At 38.7% G+C, this 12,097-nt stretch overlaps 1 protein-coding gene across 1 annotated transcript; it reads left to right on the top strand.

Moving 5' to 3' along the window:
• The first annotated feature begins 10,049 nt into the window (after nucleotides 1-10,049).
• Nucleotides 10,050-12,097, top strand: LOC122833742 (red-sensitive opsin-like). The gene is made up of 6 exons (XM_044121578.1): nucleotides 10,050-10,217; nucleotides 10,558-10,854; nucleotides 10,973-11,141; nucleotides 11,225-11,390; nucleotides 11,480-11,719; nucleotides 11,812-12,097. The coding sequence occupies exons 1-6, from the start codon at nucleotides 10,118-10,120 to the stop codon at nucleotides 11,908-11,910; spliced, it is 1,071 nt and encodes a 356-aa protein (XP_043977513.1). The 5' UTR covers nucleotides 10,050-10,117; the 3' UTR covers nucleotides 11,911-12,097.

The following is a 12,097-nucleotide window of genomic DNA, read 5'->3' as shown; positions in this document are numbered from 1 at the left end:
TTATTTGTTCACAAAGAGAGCACTGATTGAAGTGTGTTGGACCTGTTGGATGAATGCTATATACTCACATAGTATAGTATTATTACTGGTATTGCTGTAAACCTAAGCTTCACAACCATATGGGTTTTATTGTTGTTTCATATAATATTTTTATTCAAAAGTCTTCACACAAGCAGCATCAAATCTACAATTTTTATTTGACATGCACTAAGCATTTCAATACAAATTATTTTAATGTAAATAATGTAAAAATAAGTATTTATGAATTTTAGAGAGGTGTAGTGTGGAAAAGAGAAGTTGTCACTGACCTGGCAACACAGCAAACAAAGCTGGTTGCTGTTTTTTTCCAGGCATCACAGCAGCATTCAAAATGGCCGACCTTCATCAGTTTCTGCTAATAGTTCACATATATATATATATATATATATATATATATATATATATATATACAAACTCCCAACTCAAATTTAAATTGCCCAATAACCTCACCTTCCCAGTGAGAAAAGAAAAACTTTCACTTAAAAAATGTAAACAATATCAGTAAACCTCAAGTGAAAATGCTAAGTACACTGTTAGAGTTATTAGGCCCGAGCAGCGAAGCGCTGGAGAAAGCCTATTGTATTTGCAACATTTCTCAATTATTTATTTTTTTCTGCCACTTCGTGTGGTCTTTTGGAGGTATTATCATATTCAAAAACTCACTAAACTTGACCCAAAATTGTCCCCTGAAGAAAATTTTTGAGATTCCAGTGGAACTGTCAGTGGCCAAACTGCTCTACAGCGCCCCCTAAAGTGAGTTGGGGTAAACCGTAGGTTCTAGATATTTGAAACTCGGTACATAGGTAGATCCCCCCGAAACAAGAAAAAAAGTCTCTTAGAGGTACCCCCTAAATTTAAATTGCACAGGAAGATGGCCATTTTGGGTCAAAGGTCAAATTTTGGCAATTTTTCACTTTTTACTCACGTTGAAATTTAACAAACTTCTCCTAGAGATTTCCACTTACTGGCTTCATTCTTGGTCAGTATGCAGTTAAGGCATGGGGCTTTAAAAGTTATCAAAAAAATTTATACATTTTTGTATGTCAAAGCATGTGGGCGTGGCCAAGCCTCAAATCTGGCCATTCGCCATGACACATCAAGGTGGAATAACTTCCCCATTTAAGCTCCCAGCTTCATCAAACTTCATTTGTATCATCACAGACCGGAGCTCATCACATTCATGTGGTCAATCGGTGACATCAGTTTAGCCCCGCCCCCTTCCAACAGGAAATTACCTGTTGGAAGGAACAGTTAGAACAGTCTTTCTTTCTGTTGGAAGAAAGACTGTTCTAAATCATACATGCATTATTCTATTAGCGGTAAACTTGCTAGGATTGACCTTTGGGCTCTTTAGAAAGCTACTGGGCTTTCTAAAGAGCCCAGTAGCTTGAAATTGCAATTCAGTTCGACTGTGGTTGTGCGTCGTCAGGGAGCGCTGCCTAAGACGTTGCTGTGTGTCGCCTGGCGGACAGCTGCGGGAACTGCACAAGAGCATCAGCAGTGGCGAGAGTGTGGCGTTGCTGGAAATCCTGCGGTCGCCACGAGGCCGGCCTCGTGAGAGGGCCTCCAATGCGGCTTGCGGCTTTAATTATGTGTTGTTATCACTCTTACATTAGTAGTTTACATCACTAACTTGCTTTTCATTTCTAGGTTTTAGTTTTACTGTGTATGAATCAATGCTATATTGAAGCTTTTTGACCCACATCGAATGTCTCTGTAGTATGATTATCTCTAACAGAATGTTCCCCCCGTCCTTGTGAGAAATTGCTCCCATGAGAAAGTACTGTGTGCAGAGACAAGGCTGCTTTTTCCTTTATCTCTCCCTCCTGTGAAAATAAAAGGCAAGCTTCAACAGGAGGTCTTTGGTACTCGCTGTGAATGGCTTACAGAAGCTATCTGCTGTGATTTCTCCTTCTGCAGAAGTCTGGTCGAAAACTAATAAACGTTGTCTGTGGTTCTCTTTATGCAGGTTGACAAAATACCTATCATATACGGAAGCACAATTTAAAAGTCAATTTATTCTTTTGAATACTTTGATTTTCTTCCACTTCTCAACCAATAAAAAACTTGGGCACTCTTCAGCTAACTTCCTATAAAAAAAACTGGGTTTGAGGCTGAACAGAACACAAGATGGCTGCCACAGTGTACAAATCGAGACGGTAACAAAGACACCTACAGTATAAGTGAGGCACACAACAACAGAAGGAACCAGAGGAGAACAATGAAACCAGAGAGATATACAGTATATAGACACTGAGGAAAAAGTGGAGGATGACATGAGAACCGGAGGGGCTGATCAGGGAGGGAAAACATCTGAGTGAGTGCAGGCAGAGGGAAGTTAAGAGATGAGAAACGGCTGGGGAAGACAGCAGGAGAAAGGAAACGATAAAGGTAAACAAAGGGGAAAACCTGAAGCTAAGGCTACGTTCATACAGCGAGATGAATGTAATTTTTTTTTGCCCACATCCAACTTTTTCATGGCAGTCGGAACAGCCCGCTTCTTAGCTTTTACTTTTACTCCCACTGCTGAATAAATTAAAACTGATCCATACATAGACGGCAGCGTCCATTATTACTTTTGTAAACAGTGCGCTGCTGTGTGATGGCGTCATTCTTTGTCTGCATGCGCAGGTTGATTTGGGGCTGTAAACCGCTCACACTGAAGTTTGAGTGTCGTCATATTTTATTAGTAATAAGAACAACCACAAATATGGAAAAAGAAAAAAAAATTGCAGTTGGGAATGAAGGCCTACTGAGAAATCATAGCCTAACCTAGCAACATAACATAGAGGCATGTATGTACAAATAATAGCAAATGACATAATATCAAGGAATAAACTGTGATTATCTAAATGCATGAACAATAAATGTGATCAAATCTGAAACCCAAAGTTTAAATATACACATATCATGACAAGATTTGGCAGGCCATCATTAAGAGTGTTGCTTCCTTCATAAGTCCAACATTTTTGTCACTTTTATTAGGGAGTTCTTTAGAAAGAGTCTTCATCTACCAAACTCAGTAGGGCTTGCTTGTAGTTAAGGTTTTGAAAAAAAAAATTTTTCCAAAGAAAACATTGACTTATAGCCAGAAAACAGCTGGTTGGTTGGTTGTTTTTTGGAATTGTTAAGGAAAAAATTACTTTAGCAAGAGTCTGGGTGAGAAGAAATACGAAATGTATTAAAACCTTGCAAGGCGAGAACAGAAATACAGGCAGTCTGTCAGTCTGCACTGACCAACAGTGGATTTGGCTTCCTTTCATAGCTTCTGGCCAGAGAAGAGAGACTTGATTAGACAATAGGTGTGAATCCCTGATTGTTATGTACCAACAATTCTGTGGAGCCCTACACAGAGTGTCTGGCCATTTGTCTATAAAGGAAAGGAGGTTGTTCTTTGATGCTAAAGAGGGCAGATAAGTTCTACGTTGGGGAAGTAACACTGAGTCTCCAGGATCAAGGAGCTCCTGCTGTTATACGGCACTGTAGAAATCTATAGCTTGACCAATCTCATGGTGAGATCATGCAGACACAATCTAATGCACGAGGGGTGAGGGCCACATTATAAAATTTTACATTACAGTACTTGGACTGTTTCTAAAACTAATAAAGACACAAGTGGAAGTACAACAACGTGCAAAAAGTTAATTTTGCATAATAGGTCCCTTTTTGACCTTAAACCAGAATATGTGCCGAATCAGGATTTTAGTGCACTCTTAGAAAATATCCCAAAGAAAATAACTTTATTACACATAGATTAAATACATACAATCACTTATTTCATCAATTACATATTTATTTGACAAATGTTTGTTGTTTTGGCCATCTTGGTCTCTTGTAGTTTGGTGAAAAACCTGGAACACAAAAAACCCAACACATGTCGACACAGACAGTGATTCCTATACACTCGTCATACAAATTGCACAGTGACAAATCAAACAAGTAATTAAAATGTTAGTGCCGAAAAAGTAAACAGGTCCCAACGTAACATTATGACCATCTGCTTGGAGCAGCCATTTTGTTTCACATCAAAATCTCTACACTCCATGGTTGATGATAAAACCTCTGTATGTGTCTGTGGTGTTGTGATATTCGCTAAAGAGCCCTGCTCTTTTGAATTCTCTGTGATTTGGGTTTAGTTTCCAGCAATGCAAAAAATACAAAACAGTTGGGGATAAAGAGATTAGTTGAACACGTGGCCCTAAATATGTAGTAATGTTCCTAAAAGTTGTTGTTTGTGACTTATGACAAGTTGTATATCACATTTATCAGCTATGGAGGTTGCCATTTTTCACCTGCACAATGCATACAGGGCCGATGGCTTGAGTAGGTAAGAGTGGACACGAGACTGTAAACAAAACGCAAGAAACTAAGGCTAACACTACGTGATTTGTTTGAAATGTCCAAGCTCTGCTATAGGAGTTATCTGTTAAAACAGCCAAATGTGGCTAGCTAGACACTGTACTAGCAAGAGCTAACGCCGTTAGCAGGCGCTAACACAAAATCAGTTTAAATTGGAGGATAATCCAATGATAACAACGCATCTTTAAGTCTTTGTGAAGGTGCTTAAAAATGCTATTATGCTGTTTATGGTAGCTTTCTGATGCTTACCACAAATAGCTTGAGATAGAAATTGTAGTTCTTAACAGAAACACTCTCCTCCAGGGTTAGCGCTTCTGTGCATTAACCGCACAGTTACTATGTTTGTGGCTCTTTCTTTATTCGGTCCTCTTCATTTTGACTTCCTCTTGTCACTTCTGCATTGCATTCAATTTCAATGCGCTTCATTCCAAACTGAAAAGGCTGAACGTTGCGCATACAAAGATCGCTGTTCTGTTTTTTTATGGAGCTAGCACCGTAGCGCATCGCATACATCATCTACCCAGGATGCATTGCAGCGTAAACAACATGGCGACGGCCATGTGACAATATTTATTTCAAGTTATAAAAACTAAATAGTCTACAATTTTTTTGATATAATTTTTATGTCTGAAATAAATTTTATTTTAATTCTATTAGTACTAAATGTGGATCCCTTTTAAGAGAATGAAAGTTGAATGAGTACTTCGAAAAGATTCTTGAGTATCCAGGCTGAAGTCAGCTTAAAAGGAGATAAAAATAAATATTAAATCATGTCCAGAAGAACATTGTGTTGTAACAAGATTACTGGTTTCACTCACCTTACTTGTCAGTGGTCATAATGTTGTGGCTAGTTGTTGCTTCACTCTTAAGCTTTTCTAACTCTTTAATGCAATAGAGTTAAGGCAGCTTGCTGGATAGGATTACCTTTAGGAATAAATGAAGGCAGTGGTTACCTAAAGAAAAGAGAAAACAGATATTCACACTGTAGCATGTTTGTTTAAATGGCATTTAAAAAATGAAATACATTTCATCACAAAAGCCAAATACAAAGTTATATTTTCACTCTGAAGAAATGGGAGTTAATCAGTCCAACTAAAACATCACAGCGCTGGAATTGACCCTGGAACTTCTTACTGCAAAAGCAGGAAAAGGGGGAGATCAGAAAAATCTGGTTATTAAAGGTAAAAAAAAAAAAAAAAAGAAAGAAAGAAAGAAAACAAAATCACTTTATGAAGTGATTAAGAAAAACCCTGAGAGAATATTACCTGATGTTAAGTGAACTCAGAACCATGAGCTTAGCAGTGGCCGATTTGGCTCACTTGGCACCAGAGTAATTTTCTGTCCACCTTAACGATCACTACACCACCCAATGTGAACCACTAGGGTGGTTCACAGCAGCTTACGACCTTTACAGCCAGTCATTCCCGTCGGTTGTCGGGAGCAAATCCGAGTTCTGCTAGTAGTGAACTTTTGCCAAACATGAATAGTTCAGAACTAGCGGAATTCCAGACTTACCCTCGAAATATCCCAGCATCCCATGGAAAGTTAGGACGGTATCAAAAAAAAAAAAAAAAGTTACAAGTTTCAACCTTATGCTAAATGGAGATTTTTGTTACAGTGAAAATGCTAATGCTTCTAACAGTTTTTCATATTTAACAGTTCAACATAAATGCTAACAAGAATACAGACATGCAAAAATGTTAGATATCTAAGTGACAGAAAAAAAAATCTAAATCTTAGAAATATTTACAAAAGTCCTGAGTTCCAGGTCCATCCGCTTCTTGAAGTGAAAGAAGTCCTTATGCCACATGGAGCACTTATTGAATGTGTGAGCAAGCTATGTCCACATGGTATAGATCCAATAAGAAAGAAAAAACACACATGCAAGGATTAAAGTAAACCACTACAGAGGCTTTGATTAGGCTGAGGTTGCTCCTGACGTGACCTGTTATTCCGGAGCGATTACCGTCTTACGGAGTGAGCATGCCAAAAGTAATTACTCTATGCTAAGCAGTTTTGTGGAGCAACCTGAGTTGTCCGTATAATCTGATTTGGTCTATTGGGGCATGAGATATCCTCACTTGTGTTTCATTAGGTCAAATAAAGACACTGGTGGTTTAGTGCTGCGGACTAAATATTACAGGACGCCAGTTCACATCAATTTTGAAACCACCGTAAAACTTCTAAAACACGCACAAGAAAGTTTGAATGCATTCCACTATTATTATACAGTAAAGACATAGGCCTGGGTGTGCTATGGTAGCACAGGGGTTAAGCACAACCCACATAAGGAGGAGGCCTTAGTCCTAAATGTCCTAGACGTAGCTGTCGCAGGTTCAATTCTTGGCCTGGTTACCTAAAGAGGAAAAAAAAAAAACAGTCTTTCCCTTCTCTCATTACCCACTTTCCTGTCAATTAACTATCAAATCACTAGAGCCAATAAAAAAAATTAAAAAAGATGTAGCCCTATTAGCAAAACTAATAGCCGGCAAAAATAATGCAAAGTACTAAATTTAAACTGCAACAGCAAAGAGATGCTTGAGAAATTATCAGTTTCTCTGAAATTCCATTATGTTATGTTTCTTAAAGTTTTTTGGAAGCAGCAGTTTTTATCCATAAATTGCTGAACAGGAAGTACATCAAATAGAGAAGTGGAAGACATTCAATAAATGGCCCTAGATTGGGAATGAAGTCACATGACACCACTAAATTTAATGTTTCAAACACTAACGACAGATTAAAGCCTTTTTTCTAAAACAGTTTTTATGAAATTGTCAAATAAGTGAATGAATGGCAAAGCCTAGGTTAGATTTTCAACCAACAAATAGGTGAAATGGGCAAAATTTAACACTGGCTATTAAAGAGTCGGTTGTTGCTAAGATTCATTTGCTAAGGACTGTTGTATACCATACGTAACATGCACACAGAGACAATCTTCGTTGTTTTCCTAAAGGTCTTTGCTCGCACAAATTTGCCATTTTGGAAGACCAGAAGCAATCGTTTCTCAGACAGGGCTCCAGAATGGGCACATTTCAGTTTCATTTGTACATCTGAGTCATATCTTTTTTGGAACGATGACCTTATTTATCTACTTATGTCTCTATTGCGCATGCGCCGCACTTTCTCAACTGGTCGGTGTTTTTCGGTGTCTCGTTCTGTGGCAGCGCTACCGATTGGCCCAGCATACCTATCACTGTGTTTTCAATGGTGCTGCTTCCTGTCACGTGGATGCATTTTTCTCTTGACTGTGTAAAAACAAAACAAAACAAACAAACAAACAAACAAAAAATAAATAAATATATATGTATATATATACCACCCACTGAAAAAAACCTAGACAAACATAAAAACAATAATTTCCTTGAAATTGATCTTTGGTAAATTTTTTAATATTACCCTTTTTTTTCAATGGGTGATCTTTATAATTGAACTTGAGACACATATACTGTTCTGGGTCAGATTGACCTGCTGACTAAAATCAAGATATATGAGTAATTCAGAGAGTATTTATGTTTTCCTCCACTTCTACTGAGTGTCCATTCAGTGTGGGTGGAGTTTGTCCAGGGGAACAGATGCCTGTCAAAAGTTGTATGAAAACCTTCTTTCTCGCAGTTTCCTGGTGAAGTAAAGAGAATAGTGAGAAAGTGGGCCTAGGTGTGTCGGATTGTGCATGTATGTGTGTGATGTGTTGGGTTTGTGTGTTGGGTTTGCAGCTATAAAATATGGTTCATAGCTGCAAGGAAACATATAGAATTGGACATTTTTGAATCTTTTTTTGGACTTTAACTTGACTGCTGGGTCATATTTACCTGAACAGTATCTATGTAAAAAGTAGACGCAGGGGGGATTAAAAATATGTAAAATGAATAAATTTTCAGTTTATACGTAGAGTGCACCTATTAAGACAAATAGAAAAAGTTTCATGCAAAAAAAATAAAAAATACTTTCAAGTATTTAAAAAAAATGTTTTTTACTTTAAAACGGGTCAATGTGACCCGCAACATAATAGGAGGGTTAAGAAGTTCATCTGTTTTCCATTGCCCTTTGACCGTTGGGTCAAAGCTATTTGTGTTTTCTCTGCTGCCACGAAACTTTGTTCAAGCGGCTAAATATTACATTAGTCTGTAAGACGCAAGATTATAGCACTTGACAAATATTAGGAAACAACTATTGCAGTCCAAACAATCCTTCCAATACAAATATTGCGCACAATGATGTTGTCATGTAGACATATTTGCAATATTTTGTAGAGCCTAATCCAAACTGCTAAAGGCTTAGAATATAAAATGTTCAATTAACTTCGTATGTATTTTGTTTTTTACGTGAGAGCAACTGGAATATCCAGATAATAACTTGCAATATGGAATTGAACAAGCCCAAATTACATAGAATGGGAAAAATATCCTTTCCAAATTCCTATCCAAAATGTCTCTATTGTGTACATGTAACAAATGCACTTAGCAAGATGGCAGAACTTTGACACTCTTGCATTCCATAGATGGGAAACACATACGGTAATTATTTTTGCTTGTAAAAAAAGCAGAACTCTCTGTAATTAGAGATTATTAGCCTTAAAAATCATTAAATCAGGTAATGATTTAATCAGGAACTCCAAAACTCAACTACTGGTTTAACTGATTACACAGAAATGAGAGTCAAAACAGAATCACACAGTTTAACAAATGGGTCAGTGACGTCAGGTCTTACTTCTGTAACGTCAACGAGAGGCACGAAGCACAGAGACACAAATCCCTACGGTGTTGTGTCTACAGTACACTTAGTTTTAAACCACCAATCAGCGTGATATGTATGTTCTTTGAGCAGAAGGAATAAAAAAAAAACCCTTGCAATTAAGAGTGTGCTGCTAGACTACAAATTCCTGCTTAATTGCTTGCCTAGTCCTAACCTAAGATGAGCCTCATCATATTAAGGGCTAATGATGTTGAAAACACAAAATAAAAAAATAAAAAAACTCTGCTAACAGAATTAAAAGTGTTTCAAAAGCTTAGAAAGCAGATTAGAAAGCAAAGTTTTCAGGAAGTGGATTTTCCGGAACGGATGTCGTGGCCCAATAATGCAATTACGACAATGACGTGAAGAGTAGCCTAGTAGGCGGTTAAAAAAACCCTAAAAACACAACGTTCTGGGGTAAATCTTCTTTTCGGACGGATTAAGGGTGTCTGACTTGCTCCACATGTCAGCAGAGGCAACAGTCACGGTAACAGTGCCACAGATCTCGTCTTATCCTCAGAATCAGCCTTAAGAGGTGTCTGTCCTTCCTAGCCAACCAGACAGCAAAAGCAAATGTAAAATGTATTTGTTTCCTATGTAAAGCAGCATTTATTTAAAAAGCACAGGGTTATGTTTAACACACCTGCTGTATTAAGACGTATTTCTAATTAGGTTGATGGAAATGTCATACATAAAACAGTGAAAACTCTCCATTTAATCCACATATTAGGTGAGAGTACGGAAATCCACTCAGTGTCTTAACCTCGGTAAACCTTTTAAGTGTACTTAAAAAAAAGAGTGTTTTACTTTGGCAAGATCCGTGCCAAACGGCACACGGTGGCTGTAATATGATTGTAAAGTAATCCGCTCAGAGGTCACTGAATGTGTCGGTATAAAAGCTAAAGTGTGATGTGAAGTGCAGATCACCTCGGGAGGTTACAAGTGAGAGGAAGGTCTGAGAGCTGAGAAACCTTCTTCCCAGACCAGGATGGCAGAGGAATGGGGAAAACAGGTGTTTGCTGCCAGGCGGCACGAAGATACAACAAGAGGCTCCGCATTCACATACACAAACAGCAATCAAACCAAAGGTAGGCTTTTTGATCTGAATTATTCTGTGTTTAGACCTGGTGTTGTTTAGAGACTGATTTTTGTACAGTCCCACAACCTGAAATATCACCGGACTCAGACGCACTGTAGTTTATGAATCACTATTTGAACTAACGCTGACCAGCACAATATAAACTGTAGTGTTTTTGAAAATTTAGATTTTTGCTTCACTTTTATTTAAACACCGACCGATTAGTCTGGAGTAACATACAACATTCTTATAACAGAAGTCATGATAGCAACATGAGGCATTTAAAAAAGACGATGCTTCTGAATTAGTTTGACTGCGTGCGGTTCTAAGACGCAAACCTTTGCTTGCAGATCCTTTTGAAGGACCAAACTACCACATCGCTCCTCGATGGGTTTACAACGTCTCCACACTCTGGATGTGTATCGTGGTCGTTTTATCAGTCTTCACCAACGGCCTCGTCTTGGTAGCCACAGCAAAGTTCAAGAAACTTCGTCATCCTCTCAACTGGATCTTGGTCAACCTTGCCATTGCTGATCTTGGAGAGACAGTCTTTGCCAGCACCATCAGTGTGTGCAACCAGTACTTTGGATATTTCATTCTGGGACACCCAATGTGTGTCTTTGAAGGCTATACTGTCTCAACTTGTGGTAAGTTGTCACAGTGATAAGTTATGTTACAGACTTGTAAATTGATTTTAATCAAACCTAAAGATGAATCCTGGTTGTAGACTGTTAAACTGCATGTGTGCACCCTTATTCTTTACAGGTATTGCTGCTCTTTGGTCCCTGACAATCATCTCTTGGGAGAGATGGATAGTTGTGTGCAAACCCTTTGGAAATGTCAAGTTCGATGCCAAGTGGGCCACAGGTGGAATAGTTTTCTCCTGGGTCTGGTCTGCAGTGTGGTGTGCTCCTCCCATCTTTGGATGGAGCAGGTAATTTAGATAATCTCCTGCTTATGTGGTTTTTATATCCTCAACAATCAGCAGAGCAAGAACTGATTGTTTCCTTGTATCAGGTATTGGCCTCATGGACTGAAAACGTCCTGCGGGCCTGATGTGTTCAGTGGAAGCGAAGACCCTGGAGTCCAGTCCTACATGATTGTCCTCATGATTACATGCTGCATCATTCCTCTGGCTATCATCATCTTGTGCTACCTGGCTGTGTGGTTGGCCATCCGTGCTGTAAGTTTCATCCCTCTCTGTTTTTTGTTGCTTCAGTTTTATCGTGACCAAGCCTGATCAAATCTGACCTCATGTTTTGTTGGCTACAGGTTGCTATGCAGCAGAAGGAATCTGAGTCGACCCAGAAGGCTGAGAGAGAAGTGTCCAGGATGGTTGTAGTCATGATCATAGCTTACTGTGTCTGCTGGGGACCCTACACCTTTTTCGCCTGCTTTGCCGCAGCCAACCCCGGATACGCCTTCCATCCTTTGGCTGCTGCCATGCCTGCATACTTTGCCAAAAGCGCCACCATCTACAACCCTGTTATCTATGTCTTCATGAACCGACAGGTGGGCATAGCGATACAGCTGTCACATTTTCTTATCATAACAAATATGTTTTTGTTTTATATTTAACTTTCACTGTGTTCTTTCATTTGCAGTTCCGCACATGCATCATGCAGCTCTTTGGCAAACAGGTGGACGATGGTTCTGAAGTGTCCACATCGAAGACAGAAGTCTCCTCTGTGGCTCCTGCATAAGCCTTCATGTTCTCTGTTTTGGAAGAAAAAAAACTACTGTGACCTCCATCGAATCTGTTTATTGGATGCTTGTTTTCTTTTAATGAACATAGTTGTATTGCAAGAAAACAAAAGAGTGAATGCATCATGCATAAATGTGTGACTGATCTTTTTTGAAATGAATATAAAATATAACGCATTCTTTAAA

Source organism: Gambusia affinis, linkage group LG07, assembly GCF_019740435.1.
Source record: "Gambusia affinis linkage group LG07, SWU_Gaff_1.0, whole genome shotgun sequence".
NCBI lineage: Eukaryota > Metazoa > Chordata > Actinopteri > Cyprinodontiformes > Poeciliidae > Gambusia > Gambusia affinis.
Note: the sequence above shows the minus strand (reverse complement) of the source record. Positions and strands in the feature narration are given on the sequence as shown.